Source organism: Tiliqua scincoides, chromosome 1, assembly GCF_035046505.1.
Source record: "Tiliqua scincoides isolate rTilSci1 chromosome 1, rTilSci1.hap2, whole genome shotgun sequence".
Classification (NCBI taxonomy): domain Eukaryota; kingdom Metazoa; phylum Chordata; class Lepidosauria; order Squamata; family Scincidae; genus Tiliqua; species Tiliqua scincoides.
This window is the reverse complement of record NC_089821.1, coordinates 69,140,716-69,160,330: the sequence shown is the minus strand read 5'-3', so window position 1 is coordinate 69,160,330 and position 19,615 is coordinate 69,140,716. Positions and strand designations below refer to the sequence as shown.

General features: G+C 46.7%; 1 protein-coding gene across 1 annotated transcript; it reads left to right on the top strand.

Moving 5' to 3' along the window:
• Positions 1 to 233: 233 nt before the first annotated feature.
• Positions 234 to 19,220, top strand: CORO1B (coronin 1B). The gene is made up of 11 exons (XM_066631476.1): positions 234 to 307; positions 4,278 to 4,480; positions 4,771 to 4,893; positions 5,466 to 5,595; positions 5,741 to 5,922; positions 13,136 to 13,255; positions 14,469 to 14,573; positions 15,818 to 15,963; positions 16,105 to 16,162; positions 17,264 to 17,548; positions 18,345 to 19,220. The coding sequence occupies exons 2-11, from the start codon at positions 4,280 to 4,282 to the stop codon at positions 18,471 to 18,473; spliced, it is 1,479 nt and encodes a 492-aa protein (XP_066487573.1). The 5' UTR covers positions 234 to 307; positions 4,278 to 4,279; the 3' UTR covers positions 18,474 to 19,220.
• Positions 19,221 to 19,615: the final 395 nt, after the last annotated feature.

The following is a 19,615-nucleotide window of genomic DNA, read 5'->3' as shown; positions in this document are numbered from 1 at the left end:
CCACGCGCCCCAAGCAGCAGCGCTGGTGCCCGGGCAGGCAGCCCTTGCCCGTGGCCGGCTCCTGACCCCAGGAGCGGTGCTTGCCTTCCCTTCCCAGCCTCCGCTTTCCCAGGCAGGTAAAGGCGACGAGGGGAAGGGAGGGAGGCTTCCCCCGCCTGCCTCGCTGCCTCTGTCACTTCCTGTAGCCGCCGGGAGCCCAGCCCAGCTCAGCCCAGCCCGGCTGCTCTCTCCCTCCCTCCAGCCGCTTGCGCCACCCCGGGCAGCGCGCAAGGGAGAGGCTGCGGCGTTCCCCGCTTCCCCCCAGCCGGTGAGTGGAGGTGGGCGGCTGAGCCTCGGTGGGGGTGGGGAGGGGGGAGCCGGGCTCCGGGGGGCAAGGCCAGCAGGGCTGGAGGAGGCGATTTCGCAAGAGCCAGCCCGGCTCCGCCGGCCAAGGGTCCCGCCCTGCTGCTGCTGCGCCTTTTCCTCGGGGAGGGGGAAGGGACGACCAGCCGTCCCGTGGGGGAGAAGCATCGTGCTGTGGTGGAAGCTCAGGCGCCAGGATCCCTTCTGCCAGCTGCCTGCCTGGTTGGCTGTGGTTGCTCGGTGGCAAGGGAGGGGAGCACTCTGCACGTGCGCAGAGGCACCCTGTTGTGGTTCTGTTGTAGGCTTGGGCTCCAGCCTTCAGCAGGTTCCGGGGCTGAGATCTGAGATGCTGTTTTCTATTGAAAGCGCACCCGGAACCGGGAGGTTCTACAGCCCAATCCTAGCCATGTCTACTCAGAAGTAAGTCCCATTATAGTCAGTGGGGCTTACTCGCAGGAAAGTGTGGATAGGATTGGAGCCCTAGTTCCTTGCCCACCTCCAAAGGGTGTATTGAGGTGTAGAGGCAGATACAATACAGTATGCAGTACTGTACTTCAGGATCTCTCCTGACAGACCCAGCTGTGATTTGCTGAGATTCTTCCAGCAACTTTTGGGACCCACAACAGGGCTTGGGTTGCAAAATTTTCTGTTCAAATCCTTCCTCTCCAGTGGAGTCGCTACATTTAGATTTAGGGCCCAATCCTATCCAATTTTCCAGTGCCAGTGCCTATGGGATGTTGGGAAGGCAATCTTGGAGGCCTCATGAAGGTATGGGAACATTTGTTCCCTTACCTTGGGGCTGCATTGCAGCTGGAAAGTCAGATAGGATTGGGCTCCCTTCTCTTCATGAGGTTGCTTCTTGCAGGAACCTTAAAAGAAAAAAGTTGTGTTTCTTAAGTACTTGCTATGTTTTGTTTCCCCCAGGGTGGCCAGACCTCTTTTTTCCAGGACATGTCCTTTTTTTTAAACCTCCTGGCCTGGAAAAGAACTTAAATGTCCTCCTTTTCCCTGTGAGCAGCCCCTGCAGGCAGCGCATAGCCTTCTTGTAATGAATAAATTGTACCTAATATATTTCTATATTTAATAATAAGTAATATAGTGTTTAAAAACATGAAATCCACATATGAGTGATTTTACCTTTTATTTTGACATGTCCTACATTTTTGGATGTCCTACATTTAGGGGTGCCCTGTCCTCTTTTACGGTTATGACATCTGGTCGCCCTGGTTTCCCCTTACATGGCCCCCCAAATGGAATAGAGTTTTTGACTATAGTTTACTGACATAGATTAACCTCAGGATAGTTCCCCTATACCCTCCTATATCTTCAGTTTAAAAAATTATTGACTGTGCAGAAAGATTAAAATACTTCCCCATTTTTGAGCCCTGCTCTGCCAGTGATGTCACTGGAACCAGCCCAAAGACTTCAGTCTGGCCCTAGTTACACCTGGTGGCTACTTGAGGTAGGGTGGGGCTGTCAGTGAACTAAACAGGAGCCTGGAGATTGAAGGAATGGCTGAAATGAGATTTGTGTCTGAAAATGGATTGCTGTAGCCTTGCAGGCTTGTATGACTTTCATCTCCCTACCTCTGGCTGGAAAGATGGTTGGTTGGCTTCTGGCTCCAATAGATGATCCTGATGTTAAGTGCAGCCTCCCTATTGGAAGTAATATTTTATTTATTACTATAATTTTTCTCCATGTTTTTACAATAAAATTGTATTTTAAGCTGCAAACATTTCAGAGTATACACATACATACACGCACATACGCAGAGTGGTTTATGTACTTTGTCAAAAACTTTGTCAAAAACTTGTACAGTTACATTCAATCAAGGCGGTTCATATAGGCAGGCTGACCATAAATCCCATTTTTTCAAATGGGACTTTTGCAAGTGCTATTCTATGAAAGAAGCTATTAGAATTCTCCAGATTAGTGTCTCTCAAACTATGGGTTGGGACCCACTAGGTGGGTCATTAGCCAATTTCAGGTGGGTCCCCATTCATTTCAATATTTTATTTTTAGTATATTAAGACTTGATGCTACCCTGGTATGTGACTGCATTTGGGGAAATGTTACAGACCTGTACTTTTAACAAGCGACTGTGTATATTCTTTGAACAATGACAGTAAATGGGACTTACTCCTGGGTGAATGTGGGTAGAATTGCAACCTAGGATTGTTTAAAAATTTCCTGCATGATGATGTCACTTCTGGTCATGACAGCACTCCTGGTGGGTCCTGACAGATTTTTATTCTAAAAAGTGGGTCCCGGTGCTAAATGTGCGAGAACCACTGCTCCAGATATTTCTGTTCATGGTGCAATCGTTCTGGATGCACAGCTGTTGTACTTTCCAAGCTTCCAAAAGCAGCTGCAAAACACACCTTGAGTTGGTATCCATTTCTTGCCAGTGCACATTCTTTAATCTTTATCTTTGTTCAATATCTTTATAAATGACTTGAATGAGGGAGTAGAGGGATGCTCATCAGATCTGCAGGCAACATCAAACTGGGCTGAGTAGCTAATACTCTAGAGTGCAGGAACAGGATGCAAGATGTTCTTGGCAGGATGGAGGATTGGGCAAATGTGAACTGCAACAGGGATAAAGTTGGGTGGGAAAAGTTAAGTATGTATACATAAGATAGTGGATACTTTTCTTGACAGTAGTCTTTGTTAAAAGGATCTTGATGTTTTGGTGAATGACAAGCTAAACGTGAGATGGTAGTGTGATGCTGCAGCAAACATGGTCAGTGCGATTCTGGGCTTCATCAGCAAAAGCATACTACCCTGATCAAAAGAAGTAAGGGTCCTGCTGTATTCTGCTTTTGTCAGACTCCACCTGGAATACTATGTCCAGTTCTGGGTGCCACAGTTTAAAGGGATATTGACAAACTGGAGAGGGTCTAGAGGAGGGTGCCTGGGACACTGAGCAGGCGGGAGACTATGTCTTATGAGGTAAGATTGAAAGAGTTGGCCATGTTTAGTTTGGTGAAGAGATGGTTAAGAGGTGCCATGATAGCTATCTCCAAATATTTGCTGGGCTTTCTCAAGGAAGAGGGAGTGGATTTGTTTGCAGTTGCTCTGAGTGGTAGAATGAGGACAAATGAGTTCAAATTACCAGGAAGGTTTTTGATAAGTGTTAGGACAAACTTCCTGACAGTAAGTTCCTGTTCAGCAGTGGAACAATCTTCCTCAGAAGGTGTTGATCTTCCTCAGAATTTTTCATTGTTGGAGGTCTTTAAGCAGTGGCTGGTTAGCTATCTATCAGGGATGTTGTAGTTGTGGACTGCCTATATTGGCAGGGGGATGGACTTGATGATCTCCAACTGTGATTCTATGAAACATAAAACAGCAGGAGTTTCAAGGCATTAGCACAGGAGGGATAGCTCTAAGCAAAGATATATGTAGGACAATCTTCACTGACTTCCAAAAGACAAGTATTGATGGGGATCAGCATTCATCTTTGGGGAGGGCATTTCATGATTTGGGTGCCACCACTAAGAAGGCCCTCTCATTGTGGGCCTCATTGTTGTACTCATCTGCTATGTATCTGACATTAGTGGAGCATTAGAGAGGACCTCCTAAATGACTGGAGGAGTTGGGTAGAGTTGGAAGTTGGGTATTGGAGGAGGTGGTTGTGGAGATAACCTTTGAAGCTCTAAACAACCTTGGACAAGGGTAAAACCAGATCCTTAAATTGAACCCTGAAACAGATTGGCAGCCATTAGGCTACAGTTTGCTTTAGGTGGGTGTTTCCAAACTGTCTAGTTTTCTTAATTCCTTGTTTACATTACTGAGCGACTGTATTGGGATTGCTCATGGAAATAAAGATGATCTCAATTGTGCATGAGGGATTATGGTATCATCAACTGCTTTTGAATTAGCTTTGATGTTAGATTAAAAGTGTGTGACCTTGGTTTTCCCTTGTGTCTCCCCAGTCATGTCATTCCGAAAGGTTGTGCGCCAGAGCAAGTTCCGCCATGTCTTTGGGCAGCCTGTCAAGAACGACCAGTGCTATGATGACATCCGAGTATCGCGGGTTACATGGGACAGCACCTTCTGTGCTGTCAACCCCAAGTTTGTGGCTGTAATTGTAGAGGCCAGTGGGGGAGGAGCTTTTATGGTGCTTCCACTACAAAAGGTGAGGAGACTGCTAGCAATGTCACCAAGATGGAAGGAGGAAGCTGAGTAGGGATGTCTTACCTAGGACCCTCTTCCCAGACCATGAGTATTTTTAAACACCCATTAAACTACATTTTTCTTCTTGCATCCTCTTGTTATGCATTACCAAATACATCTTTTATGAACAGACAAGTTGGGGATGGGGTGACGTTGAGAATGTTGGCAGCCTGGGATGGGGATCTGGACTTGGAAGATACTGGAAGGAACTTTACGTGCCTGACACTTCTTGTTCCTTTTTTTCCCCTCCAGACTGGGCGTATTGATAAGTCTTATCCTACGGTATGTGGGCACACAGGGCCTGTTTTGGACATTGACTGGTGCCCACACAATGACCATGTCATTGCCAGTGGCTCTGAGGACTGCACCGTCATGGTAAGGGAGAGTTGGGAAAGGATGTGTGGATATAATGGGCTTACCTGTAACCATGTTCTCAGGGAGATGTATGCATTAATTTGGAGCTATACGTATTCAGTAATCAAACAGTCGGAACTTGGCATTAGAGCCCAGAACTTTGCATCCTTATAATTTCACTAATTTTTTAAATGCAGATTTCTGAACTATAAGACTGTGAAAACTTGAAAGTGAAGAATTCAGTTTTCCTTGCTGTGTGATTTTGATACCTCTTCCCCATTGCAACATGTACACAGTTCTATATACGGTGAAATGGTAGGGCCAATATTCCTGATGGATTTGAAGCTGGAGGAGATAATTGGTGAGAGGAGGCTTTGGAAGGTAGCAGGCTACCTGCAAAGTATGGGGTGGAGAAGGAGGGGTTTTTGGATATGAGCCAGATTGAAAGCAGATTGTTACATTTGATGGTTGGGTGTTTGAAGCAGAATGATAGGAGAGCACAGTTTTAGACTAGGATGTGGACTGGTGGGCAGGTCAGAGTGGAGGAGAGTGGCTAGTTGTTGTATTGCTTATTACTCCACCTTTCTCCCCAGGTATGGCAGATCCCAGAGAATGGGCTGGCACTGCCTTTGACCGAGCCAGTGGTAGTTCTAGAAGGTCACTCGAAGCGTGTGGGTATCATCACTTGGCATCCAACTGCCCGCAATGTTCTTCTCAGTGCAGGTATTGTTGGTGATGGTGAAGGAAGCAAGGTTGAGAAGCTTTAGCTTTGAGCATATTGGGTGGTTGTTATGAGATCTGTGGATATGAGCTATCTGGGGAGACACTTCAGTGACAAACCTGTTCTAATGTGCATTTCTCTTTCCAGGCTGTGATAATGTGGTTATCGTGTGGAATGTGGGCACAACTGAGGAGCTTTACCGCCTTGATGATCTGCATCCTGACCTCATTTATAATGTCAGCTGGAACCGTGATGGCAGCCTCTTCTGCTCAACCTGCAAGGATAAGAGTGTGCGCATTATCGACCCCCGTCGAGGGCAGGTGGTTGCGGTATGTCTGCCTCGATGTGTCTTTTGACACATCTGTTTTTCTCTGGTCACCCTATCATTCTTGACCTGGTGGACGTTTATGTAAGCGTTCCCTCTCTGTTACAGTTATTCCCTTCTGGTATTTTGACAAGGCCATTCTGACTTAGGCAATCAAAGGAACTCTTCTTTGTATTTGGGGTGTTGCTTTTGGACCATAGTCAGTTCTGCCCATCCTGTTATCTGAGTAGCTGTGTCCTTCTGTGCTTTCTGCTTCTGTTCCCTTCTCTAGCTTGATCACCAGGGAGTTGAACATGTCTGTGATTTAACTTGCCCTGTTTAACTTTGCAGCAATTTGTCTGATGTTTGCAAGCTCCATACCATTGTCTTTTGGGTTAAGTAGTTCTGTACAGTGTTGATCTGACATGCTGGTAGGTGATTCAGAGGTGATTGACTTTGGTGCATGGTGGTGATTGACTTCCAAGTGTACTTTGTTTTTGAGTTGGATTGTAAAATAATGCTTAATACTCAAAGGAAATTAAGAGCATAAGAATCATCTCTCTGTATTGGACCAGGCGTCCAGCAGTAACCACCCCGAAGTCTCTAGAAGCTCATAGGAAGAACATAAATGTGAGAGCCATCTTTTGTGTGTTCCTGGTGATTGGAAGTAGGACATGGAAGTTAGAAGTCTCTAAGGGCCCAATTCTGTCCAACTTCCCCGTGCCGAAGCAGCCATAATGCAGCCCTGAAGAAAGAGAACAAACATTCCCTTATCTTGAGGAGGTCTCGGTGATTGCCCTCACATTGCGGGATGCAGCACACACCCCATTGGCACGGCTGCATCAGTGCTGGAAAGTTGGATAAGATTGGGCCCTTAAGTCATTTTAGATTATTGCACTGGGGATACTGGTAGGATGCAGATTGTCATCTTCTTCATCCCTGGGTCTTCCCAGAATGCCAGCAGTCAGATTTCTATTTCTCTAAAACCTGATAGTCCTTGTTCACTATTTATTAATATAGGTCTGCACAACTACCCGAAAGAAACACATTAAAGAATTTTTGACCATTGGTTGTGGTGCACTTTGAGGTATTTTTGGTAATTTTTTTAAAGGGGAAGAAGAAGGGTGAGAGAATCCAAAGGGTTCAGAGCACAATAGATGCTTTATTAAGGATTGTTTATATTAATAAGAGGGGGAATCAAATGCAGTACAAGAGGCAAAATAATGAATGTGGTGTTAGAGGCAAAATCAAAATACAAGAGGCAAAATACATGAGGTAAAACAATACAAATGAGAGGCAAATAAATGAACAAAAATATACTAATAGACTTACTTAGAACTAGCTGTAGGTGCATTTTAACCCGAAGAAGTATCCTGAAAGAGAGAGCAGAGGAAGGGTGTGCTTGGTTCCTCTGGGAAAAGGAGAAGGGAAGAGAGAGCAGTCAGAGATCACATTTAGTGAAGGGATGCAAGTGCATTATGGTTATTAGGAGATTTAGCCAGGAGGGCAAGTGAAATTTTAGAAAAAACACACCTTGAATCTAGGGCAAAGTGAGTAAAGTGAAAGGTAAAGTGAGAAAACCAGTTGCAAGGCATAAAGGAACAGAGGGAATGACCTAGGTGCGCTTCAGTGACTTGACATATGTATAACCTAGAAAGAGGAGACTAACTGGGAAGAAGCTAGATCTTAAAAGACCTCACTATGTACCCATGTTTGGGCAGCTTTCTGTTTATCACAAGGACCTTAACCAGTCCCAGTGCCTTTGAGGGCCTATTTGGTTCACTCCCAAATGCTAAAAGACCCTAGCAGTTTGTTCAACAGCAGTTTGTGCACATGCTGAGAAGGCTTCTAACTAGACCCATGTTCTAGAGATCCTGGAGGTTGGTTCTCCAGGTTCTCTCCTATATGTGTGGAGAAAAATAAACACTGAAAGGAAGGATAGAGGGGAAAAGGCAAATCAATGAAGAGGTTGCATGTGGAAGGAGGGAAACCAACGACTGAGATATTTTATCTGTCCCCAGAGCAGCCATTTTCAACCACTGTGCTGTGGCACACTAGTGTGCCACGAGTGGTCCACAGGTGTGCCACAGGAATTTGGGGGAAGGTCATTTATTAATATGGCCAGTGGGAGATGTGAGCCCCCTCTGGCAGCATGGTGTGCCTTGTCAATTATCAAAAACCTGGTGGTGTGCCTTGACCATTTTAGTACCTTATCAGTGTGCCATGAGATGAAAAAGGTTGAAAATCACTGCCCCAGAGGCATAACAAGAGGGGGCACCTGTTCTGGGTGCTACACCAAGGAGAGTGTGATTTTTTTTCTTTTCTTGTGGATACCGGGGTCCCACTTTAAAAACATTTAAAAAGTAAAGAAAAGGCCAGGCACTTTTGTGGACTCCAGCAACTCACATGGATGCCTGCTCCGCTTAGCTTGGTTTGTTGGCTCCTTCCACCCTCCTGATAGGGACTCCCCTTTCACCAAACATGAAGAGAAGGAGGTCCCTGTTCTCTGGGAGAACCCGAAAGTTATGTCACCGCATCATGTGATGTCATACTGTCACCATCCCGGGGAGCTGCAGCCCCTGTGTATGCTACTGGCTGTCCCAGGGTGCTCAGAAGAGCCACAGTGTTCAGTCATGGTACAGTCAGGTAAAACTTCAGATCAGTGATCAGGAATATGTAAAGCAGTGGTCTCCAAACCATGGTCTATGGTGTGCCTGATGATCGGATCCGGGCATGGTGGAGCTGAAGCCTTACCATTCCAGCACAAAGCAACCCATTTTTGCACTGTGAATTTGCAGAGCCTCTCACTAGAGAGACTATTCTGCTGCCAGGGGGCTTTGCACCCCGATTTCCTGTCAGACTTGACTTCACAGTGCAAGTCTCTGCAAATTAATGAAATGCAAGTCAGTGAAAATGGGTCAGTTTGTGCCAGACTGGTAAAGCTTTGGCACAGCCATGCCCAGATGAGATTGTTGGGCGCAATCTGGCCGAATCTGGCCTACTGAATCTGGCCTACAGACTGCAGTTTTTGAGGCCTCTGTTCTACAGGGAGAGAGAACAAATGCCTCTGATCTACTGAGAAAACAGGCCAAGCACAGTCGTATTATGACTTTTTGTGATTTTGGTTTTAGTGATCTTAGCTTTATTTCGGCTGCAGTAAGGGCAGTATGGTGCTTGGTTCCAGACAGAGAGAGACTGGGAAGAGGTGGGTTGCAGGTCGTTCAGTAGCTGAGTGACTAGGCCAGTAATGGCAAACCGTTTGGGCTTGGCATGTCAAAAATTTGGAAAATACCTAACTTGACTCTGCTGGTGTGTCAACCCCCCCCCCCAAACAAAAGAGAAACAATTCTTTAAATTTTCATTCATTAAAAAAATCAGTCCAATCATGTATAGTGCATCCATGTCTAGACATGCGTCCCCAACTCCATTTTCCCTTTTCATACCTGAGTTCCGTACACAGCTTCTCTTCCTCCATCATGCTGCTTCTCTCTGAAATGAACAGAAGCAGCACGCACTGAGAAGCACGTACCGCTCCTGTTCACTTCAATCAGAAGCCCCAGGAAAGAGAGGCACATATCTCTCGTAAGTAGGTAGATAGGCAGGCACCCCTGCCTCCGTGACTGAGGGGGAACAGCGGCATCCCTGCCCCCTTCAGTTACTAGAGCATCAAGTACAATGTGTCTCCCTCCCTGACACCACTTGACTTTGCTTGATGGGACTGAGCGGGGGTGTGGGGGCTGAGCCTGGTGGGGGAGGTGGGAAGCCTCTGCAGGGTTCAGTGGCAGCAGTGGCATTGCTGGCCAGGTCTGCTAGCACATGTGCAAGAGAGGATAGGACAGCACAAAAGTGAAGGGGGGGAACACATGCGCCCTGGACTTCGATAGACTCTTGGGCAGGCAAGCAGTTTGTTGGAAGTGCCAGACAGTGGCTCTTCGTTGTTGTCGGATGTTGGTACACACTGGCGTGTCACCCAAAATGTTGTGGTGTATCATGTTCGACACATGTGTCATAGGTCTGCCATCACTCTGCTAAGCTGAGAATGGGGTGCTGTACCACAGCATGATTAGGACACGATCTGGAGAGGCAGAGATGAAATTGTGGCTCTCTACCCAGTTTAGACTTTGAGGCAACCTGAAGTGGCTTTACTTTGAGAGGTGCCTTGACAGGCGCACGAGACAGGTGATGGCTCAGGAGAGACTCATTTTGGTGAGGAGAAGCAGGGGTCATTATAGGGCCCTGGGGATTGAAAAGGCAAATCCTCACAGGGCATTTTGGACATGGATGAGGCACCGTCCTTGAAGCTGATAGGGAGAGTTTGTTCCTATTGTTCTTTAGTCCCCCAAAGGTTTGATTGTTTACAGCCATTTCCTGAGGGTTAGGCCAGGTCAGTTTCTGTGAGATGCTTGGGAGGTTCTGGAGGTTTTCGCCTATTGTTCTTTTGAGGGCCTAAAATGACTTTGTTTTCCTCCCTTGCCAGGATGTCCCATGGTTATTTGGTGCCCTGCACATCTGAATAATGCAGTTATGTTGATTAGGCCAGCTGGGTGTGCTCTGGAAGTTACAACCTGTAAGGGGGGAGGATTAGTGTATTGGATCTCATTCAGACTTTATTTATAACAACGAAAGAGCAGGCGGCAGCAGGAAATCTTGAAAGCAGTGGGGTAAAAATGTACTTTTTAATTTGGCTCACAGGCTTCACTATGGGCAGGCCTAGACCAAAGTTTAAAACACACAGCCGGGGCCACCCCACTGCTCCGGGTGCTGTGTGCCAGTTTGTAACAATTTGCAGAGATTAAAAATTGAAGCAATGCAAAATGTTTAAAGCAGTGTCATTGGTGCTACTGTATGTTGACTACCCTATACTAACTATTCTTTTGGAGGTAAATAGGTCGGAGCCTGGTGTGACGGTAGTCAGCAGAGGTAGAGATCTATGAAGAATGATAGGGAGCTGTGATGCCTCTCCTAGAAGCACCACTATGTTCCTCTGAGCCAGGGGTGCCCAAACCCCGGCCTGGGGGCCATTTGTGGCACTCGGGGACCACCACTCTGGTCCGCAAGGAGCTCCCAGTCTCCAATGAGCATCTGGTCTGCCGGTCATTTGCTGGAGCCCATGCTGGCCTGACGTGATTGCTGTCAGCACAAGGGCCCGACTGTTCGCCCTCTTGCATGAGCTGCGGGCTGAAGGCTCCCTCCTCTGCTTGCTGTTTCATGTCTGTGAACATAAGAACAGCCCCACTGGGTCAGGCCATAGGCCCATCTAGTCCAGCTTCCCGTATCTCACAGCGGCCCACCAAATGCCCCAGGGAGCACACCAGATAACAAGAGACCTGCATCCTGGTGCCCTCCCTTGCATTGGCATTCTGACATAGCCCATTTCTAAAATCAGGAGGTTGTACATGCACATCATGGCTTGTAACCCATGATGGATTTTTCCTCCAGAAATTTGTCCAATCCCCTTTTAAAGGCATCTAAGCCAGATGCCATCACCACATCCTGATGCAGCAGCATCAGTGAAGGAAAGGCTGACCTTGCTTTGCGCAAGGCTTTTTATAGACCTTGAGCTATCACAAGACCTTCATTCATTCATATAAATTCCATCTCTAATATATTCATTTATGTAAATTTATTCAAATTTTATTAAATTTATTCCCTGACATAGTGTCAGAGAAATAAAGTTGCTCTCCTGCCAAGAAGTTTGGACACTCCTGCTCTGAGCATTTAGCCAGGCTGTCTTTGTCCCTTTCTCTCTCTTTCCCTACTCTTCTTTTAAGCTTTTCCTGAGAACCACAATGGCTTGGAATCTGATTGTGGGGTGAGTGACATGCTATAGTATTTTTTTTTTCTTATTTGTTCTGGATTTTCATTCCTAATGTTGCCACTAAGCCTCCAAACTTCATATACAGCTATATGTGCATATTGTATGGCACTGTTACATGGAGTGGGATACCTTTTCATATGCAATTTGTTTAGAAGGTTGGTTGGCCTTCATAGGTCTAGAGCAAGTCTCCCTGCTGTGCCTAACTTGGGGCCTGTTTAGTTTGAGGTGTTGCAGTCTCAAAACCAGAAGTGTGTTAATTTTAGACTTGCAGAGGCACAGGGAGCCCTGTGGAGAGGTCTGTTCAGTTCCCTGCACCTCCTGGAGGCCTGCGCTGCATTAGGTTCAAACCTTCCCCCCATCCCCAGCAGTGGTGCAGTCCTGGCAATCACGTTGCTGCCTCCCCCTGCAAGCTCTTACCTTGGTTCCCAGACTCCCTACAATTTTGGGAACTGCTGCAGTAGAGGTTTGCCTGTGTTTGAGGCAGCTGAGGGGAAGCTTTTGTCTTGAATAGTTGCATGTCAGAAAGCTGTTCAGTAAGTTTTCCATGGTTGCGGCACAATGACGGGCAAGGTGACATCTCTTCCTACTGTGTCTCTGTTAAAAGGTACAAGAGTTGCCTTCAGGGTGGACATCTGAAATGGAGCTCTGTCACAGTGTTGGCCTGTATAGCTTTTCTTTTGCTTAAAGACCATTGCCTGGCCTGCACCTATGCTTCTCCCTGGTAGGCCCTAGCTATAGCTTCTGTGCTCTTTGCAGTATTAGAAACATCGGGAACTGGAGTGAGACACCAGCAGAGAAAGCTGTTTGGCCGCATAAGAAGAGCAAGGGCAAGGCCTAAGTGAGGTCTGATGTAGCCCAGGTGATGTTTGCTGAGAGTAACTTCTGGTCTAGTGTGCAAGATATTGGGGAGAGTATTTTGGTATTCCCATGTTGATTTCTTGTTCTGGAAAATCAACCAGTTGGCCTCATGTAGCTAAAGCATTGCTGTGTTCCCCAGTTTCTTCTGGCTGTAGTAAATTCTTGGGTGGGTTGTAGGGAGACTTTAGATTCAATTGGACCATGTTCATCCCATAGCAGTGGGTGTGTGGTGTGTCTTTCTCTGCTCTGTAGCCAGATATGCTTGGGACTGAATCAGGGGCCTCTTACTTTCAATGGCTTGAAAGTAACTTCTTACTTCTTACTAGTGTCTTACTTCTACTTGGCTTTCTGCCTTAAGAATGTTCTCTGGCAGAATGGAGAGCTGAGAGCCACCACACAGTTGCAGTCCATTTATTATGGGTGAAGGCAAGTGACACTCCTGCTCTAGTATATGAGCTGGTTTAGATCCAGCAGATTGGAGCAGAGATTGGGTGGAGAACTCGTGCTGGGTAAAGGCCTTATGGTACTTACCTGCTCCCTGCCCTTGTCCTTTACTTTACAGGAGAAGGAGAAAGCCCACGAGGGAGCGCGTCCAATGCGGGCCATCTTTATGGCTGATGGGAAGATCTTCACAACAGGCTTTAGTCGTATGAGTGAGCGACAGTTGGCACTCTGGGACCCGGTGAGTGGGAAGATGGATCTAGGCATGGGCTTGATTCTGCCCGTGAAGGCAGGCAGGGGCATGCGTGGAGAAATGCTCTCTTTGCTTTCAAATTCTATATCCTGAGTAAAGCGCTCTTCCTACCATCCCAATCTATAAAGGAGAAGGATAATTTCCTCCTCTTGCCACTTCTGTGTGTAACTGTTCTCTTTACACTTGTGACACTGGACAACAGTTTTTTTTTGAACAACATGCCTCCAAGATTAGTCATTTCTTATAGACTTTTATGGGCTAAACACAAAAATAACAATGAAAATGCAAAACTGGCTAGGGTTTGTGAGAGATTCTCAATAGAACATTCTTCAGACACGTGCTGGTAAATGTCCACTTCTTTTCCACCACCTATGTACACAAAGCATTTAGTTTCTCCTAAACTGGAGCCAATCAACAGATTTCATTGTCATTTTCGTGTTCAGCACTTCGAAATTAGTAAAAATTAGCTATTTTCATTTCAGAGGCAAATTGTGGTTTGTCCAGTACAATTGGACAAAATGGATATGGTTTAAAGATTGACCCACCCACTAGATGTGTTGCGTAGCAACTCCAGGAAGTCCCCAGTCTGGACCATCTTCTGCCATGAAGTCCATAGACCACTCACTCCCACTCAGCCTTGACCCTTGCCTGCCGTATGGGCAGAATGATGCTTGCTTACTAGGGCTGACTTTAGCAGGTGTGGGGCCCAATTCCAGATGGTCCTTGTGGGCCCCTAATTTGTTTTGTGGTGGGCTTCACTGCATGCCCTCCCCTTACGACAACGTTGAGTGATGGCGGCCTCAGCCAGGTATGGCACTGGTATGTCAGCACAGCACCTGGAAATAGATCGGCGTTGACGCGCTGACACTGTCATATCACCACCAACTGTTTCTGGGATGGCCTGATTTCAGGCCAGTCAGAAGCAGGGAGGCCCAGCAAAAGGTCCACTTGCTGGGCTAGCCTCTGCATGGAGGCTTACCTCCAAGCAGTGTGCTGGCTGCTGCTGTGGGCAGCCCACTCTCCACCATAGTGCAGGACCCTATTTGACCAAATTGGTCAAAATTGGTTGAATTGGCCTATAGCCGGCCCTGTTGCTTACTTTTTAGGATTGTGGTAAGAATTGCAACATGATGATATGTACAAAGTACTACGAACACTCAAAATTGCTGTACAAAATGCTCTGTGTGTGTGTGCATTGCAGGAGAACCTTGAGGAACCCATGGCACTGCAGGAGCTGGACTCGAGCAATGGGGCCCTTCTGCCTTTCTATGACCCTGATACCAATGTAGTCTATGTCTGTGGCAAGGTATGCTATCCTATGGGCTTCGGAGATGGTGCCCCATTTGTTGTTGTCTTTTCCACACTGTATTGTATACACAGATTGCACTATATACAGCAGAGTGCTGATAATAGCTATCCCACCTTGAGTGATTCCTACTCCCTCTTTGGATTGGGCCCACTTCAGCATCTTGCTAAGCAGAAATTGATGACATTGAACCAAATGTTCAGTCAGCGCAAATGTTTGTTGGCATATTGGAGATTGTGGTCTGTATGCTCACTGGGCTTGTGGTTTAGCTGGGGCCAAAACCAAGATCTAAACTATCTGGTACTCCATTCTTTATAGCCTGTTCAGTCTTGTTTTGCTGTCTGTCAGTCACATCCTCAAACCAATCCCCTGTTCTGTCTCTGCTTGTCTTCTTACAGCTGTCAGTATCTATCTTTTTTGTTTCATTTTCTTCTTTGGATTAGGAGCAGAGCAATTCTTACCATTAGGTTCTACTCTTAATAGTACACTGTATCTTTTTCTGCAATGTTGGGTGTCTGATTGTTTTCCTTTCTATAGTTGTGTTGTAACTCATATTGCATCAGGGGAAAAAAGAACTAGAAATTCTGATTCTGGTCAAATATATCTCACTACACTGGCACTTACCGGTACGTTGTTCTGTGAAATCTTGGATTGTCTGCATGGGAATGTCTATTAGCTGAATTGTCTCTTAGTACCTATGTAGGCCAAAATCTGACACACAGTCTGTTTTCTTGGGCAGATTTGGCCACAAGCCACACTGCAACTTTCCTGCCTGCACACTTGAAGGGCTGGTTCACATGTGCAATTTAATCAACTGCTGACTGCGCCATCTAGTAGTAGATACCTGTGTGTATCAATAATCAAATGGCACAAACCAGAGCTTTCATCCTTCCTCAAAACACAATACTGTAAATTCACACACAGGCAGTTCATCATTTGCAAAGTAATTAGGTGATTCAAGTATATGAGAACCAGTTCAAAGATACTTGATGGCCGAGGCTAACTTCTCCTTGGGATTCCAAATTCTAGTTTGTACTCTCCCCGCCCCTTTTTTGCTATTCTATTCTTGGAAATTGATTTTTTTTTTACACAAGGTGGAATTGTGTTACAATGATGTGCTCCAGAAGGCTATAGAGTCCTAAGTGATTTGTTAACATGGAGCAATAACAATATCCTGGATAGACACTAGAGCCTCTACTGTGTATCCTTTGTCCTGTTCCCTACTCCATCCCTTTCCCTTCCAGGGAGATTCAAGCATCCGGTACTTTGAGATCACAGCAGAAGCACCCTATATTCACTTCTTGAACGTGTTCACTAGCAAAGAACCACAGCGCGGCATGGGATGGATGCCCAAGCGGGGACTGGATGTCAACAAGTGTGAAATTGCCAGGTATTCAGGATAACTGGAGGGGGAGGTTGGGAATGCAGACGGTCTGGCAGTCTGAGAACTTGTGGAGCCAAATAATTGATTTGCATGCATATTGTTGCTCCTGTCCCATGAATGGCTTCTGCCTCCTCTATGTTTCTGCAGGTTTTACAAACTCCATGAGCGCAAGTGTGAGCCCATTATCATGACAGTGCCAAGGAAGGTAGGTGCTTTATAGAAAGGAAGTGGGGGGGGAGAGCTATCCTAGTTTTCAGATCCACATTATCCCCTTGTACACGAGGCATGTGAACATACAAGTAGCTGTGAAAGAGTGCCCCCTAATCTATTTTTCATTGGCCTGTCAGTTCTACATTAGTCTCAAGACACCAATAATGAAAAAACTGCCTCTGTGGTCATGTGGCTTGTGATGTGCCCAATGGTGCCGAACGCACACTTCATATACAGGTCCAGGAAGACTGAGCATTTCACTTCTGGCAACTAGAAGAGGTTGCTGAACCACTTCTGGGGTATAAGTGTTGTGTGTCCATTTGCCCCCAAGTTTCCACCTGGACAGCAGCACTTCCTTGACCTAAGGCCAGTGTGCCATCTGTGACCCCTTGGGGGGGGGAGGAAGAAAGAGAGAAAGATGAGATGAGGAGGGAATGAATGAATGAATTCCCCCCTTCCCTATTGGTAAATAGGTATGTGTGATATTCAGCTTCAGAACAGCACCCTGAACATGTGCACCAGATTCTATCTCAATAGTCTGGCATTCAGTGATGTTATCAAATGTCTGATGGACTTGCAAATGGAGTGCTGACTAGGTGAATTGCAGGCCTCCCTCTGATTGGGCAAGCAGGATTTCTTCTGTAAAGCAATTGGTAGCAAGACTAACCTGCTTTGGCAACTTCCTATAAACAGCTTGTACAACTGAGTGTGGGAGGATTGGACAGAAGAGAAACTTTAGAACAGGATTTAATGTTGAGGAAATAAGATGTGGTCTGAACAATGGCCTCTTTGACCTATCCTAGTACAGTTAATCCTGTCCAGCAATTTGTTGCTTCTTGGACAGGGATCCTTACTAACTAAGAGACTGGGATTCAAACCCAAGTCTCAATAAGTGGAAAAACATACACCAAATCCATAATGGCCTCCCTCTAATTTCAGCCTGAGGTGAGGCTTGTTCTGTTGTGCAGCAGTGCATGTGCTGGTCCCAAGAGTGTCTGGTAGCTTGCAGATATGCCAGTTATGTTCTTGTATTGAACCTTGTACAGTATGTGCTGTATCCCTGCACCAGAGAGCTGACGGTGTTGTCTTTCTGCAGTCAGATCTCTTCCAAGATGACTTGTACCCAGACACAGCTGGGCCAGAAGCTGCCATGGAAGCAGAGGAATGGGTGGCGGGAAAGACAGCAGCACCCATCCTGATCTCTCTGCGGGAAGCCTACGTGCCCACCAAGCAGCGTGACCTCAAAGTGAGCCGAAGGAGCCTGTTGCAGGAGAGCCGCCCTGCTGCTGCCACCCCCAGCACCGGACCGAGTGCCACATACCCCAGTGCCATGTCCCAGTCTACAGCCATGCCAGCTGCTAGCGTCAGCACTGCCAGTGGGGTATGCATGTGGGGTTGCCATCTGCTTCAGAATGGGGGGAGGCAGGAAGGGTGGGTTTGTCTGTTTGCTGGTGCTTCTCTAAGTTCCCAGGGGTTGCAAAGAGGTTGAGCTGGCGGGTGGTCTGGCTTAATACTAAGTGCACCAAGTCAGGAGTAGGGGATGATTCTGATGTGTTGTGAGGTAGGGTGGGAAAGGAAACATTAGAGCCAAGGTTGTGTGTCTGCTATATTTTAAGACCCAGAATTCCACTACTTCAAATTAAAAACATGAATATAACCATCATGCCTATGGCAAAGAGTTGGGAAAAGATACTCAATACTGTCATTTCAGGTGTTTGAGCAAGACTGGTAGGCTTTCTTGTGTTTGGCATGTGGGGTTTTTATTGACTTGCACAACTGCCCTTTCCATATAGAGTCAGATAATCTTGGAAGTTTATGGTATGTTCTTTGACAAGTATTTTTAAATGCCTTGTAAACAAGGCTCTTGGTAGAAAAGAGCATGGCAACCAGGCAAGGCTGCTTGGGATTTTTATTTGCTTTGGAGGTATAACAATAGGGTTATACCCTATTGTTCCTTCCTGTGGCTTTCATAAGATTGAGGCAGGGTGCTGTGTTGGATGCATTTGTCAGTGCTGCTCAGTTTTGTCGCTTCCACCCACCCCCATTTTTGTGTGTGCATGTATGTGTGTATTAGCCAGTCTGGTTCCAGGGGTGCCTAAGTCATAGTCCGAGTTGAACTGAGCAGCTAGATTTTGGGGCTGTTGGAACAGAAATGTGACACCCTCTTCCTGTTGCAGGAAGGTGGACAAGTGACTGAGGAGGTGCTGCGCGAGGTGGCATTGCTGCGAGCGCTTGTGGCAGCACAGGGTGACCGCATTACCCGGCTGGAGGATCAGTTGAGCCGCATGGAGAATGGCGATGCCTAGGGGTTTTGCCCCACAGAGGAGACCACATCAACATTGATCTTCTGAAATGCTTCATCTTTTTTGAGCTGCCAGTAATCCCTTACATTGCCTCATCCTGCCCTGTGGTGTGAGATGGGGACTTGCCCTTTCTTGCTGCTACTGGGCAAGTTTCTTGGGTTTTGTGTCTGACCAAACACCCTCTTCCTGTGGCTCCCCATCCCATATTACCCAAGGGGCAATGTGCTGGTCTCCCCACATCTGCCCCTTTGCCTTACTCGGGTCAGGGTCTCTTTACCCTGTCCAATTTCCATGGCTGGGGTTAGTCTGCCTGCCCCTCTAAAGGGATCAGAAGTGGTGAACTACTCCATCTGATATGCCCACTCTTTCCACTGGGAAGAAGGCTGTGGTGGCCTCCCCTATCTCTCATGGCAGGCAAGCCTGATAAATGTAAATTAGCACCTGCTGGGATTCACTACCGGGGCTGGCCATGCCGCTTCTTCCTCTTTCCCCGCTAGGACCATTGAGATCTTGGTGAGGATTGCCTGCATTTATTTTTGCAAAGAGACCATGGAGGTGACCAATGGACTGCCAGGCAGGGAAAGCAACTTGCCATCCAGTCACTTTCTGAGCCCCTTTTATTCGAGACCCCTCCCTGGTCCTCCAAGCAAAGCAGATTTTAACTAAATAAAAAGAATAGAGGGAGGGGAAAGAAACCGTTCAGGACCAAGATCTATATTTTCATTCCAAATAAAAGTCTTTATAAAGCCACAGCTATGTTCTGAGGTCTGTTGCTGTCCTCCTTCTTGTCATCGCGCACCCCCCCCCCCCACTTGGAGATGAATCGCAGGTAAGTGCAGACTCTTTCCTGGAACAAGTGTGCCTCCTTAAGACCCTTTAGGATGGTTCCACTTCTGTGAATGACATGGGGAACCACAAAGCACAATCTAACACTTCCCACTGCTCAGCTTAGTTAACGTGCCCAAAGAAGCCCGATCCCACCTATCCTAGGAGCGAGCATAGTTGTGATAAAGGTTTGCAGGAGTTACTCTGCTTTAAACAGTCATTGTAAGCCTTTCTACATAGAAAGTAGTTTGTCTGTGGGCATCAGCCCTAGCCATGCACTGCTTGAAATGGCTACAAATACTGCCATCATGCATCCCCTG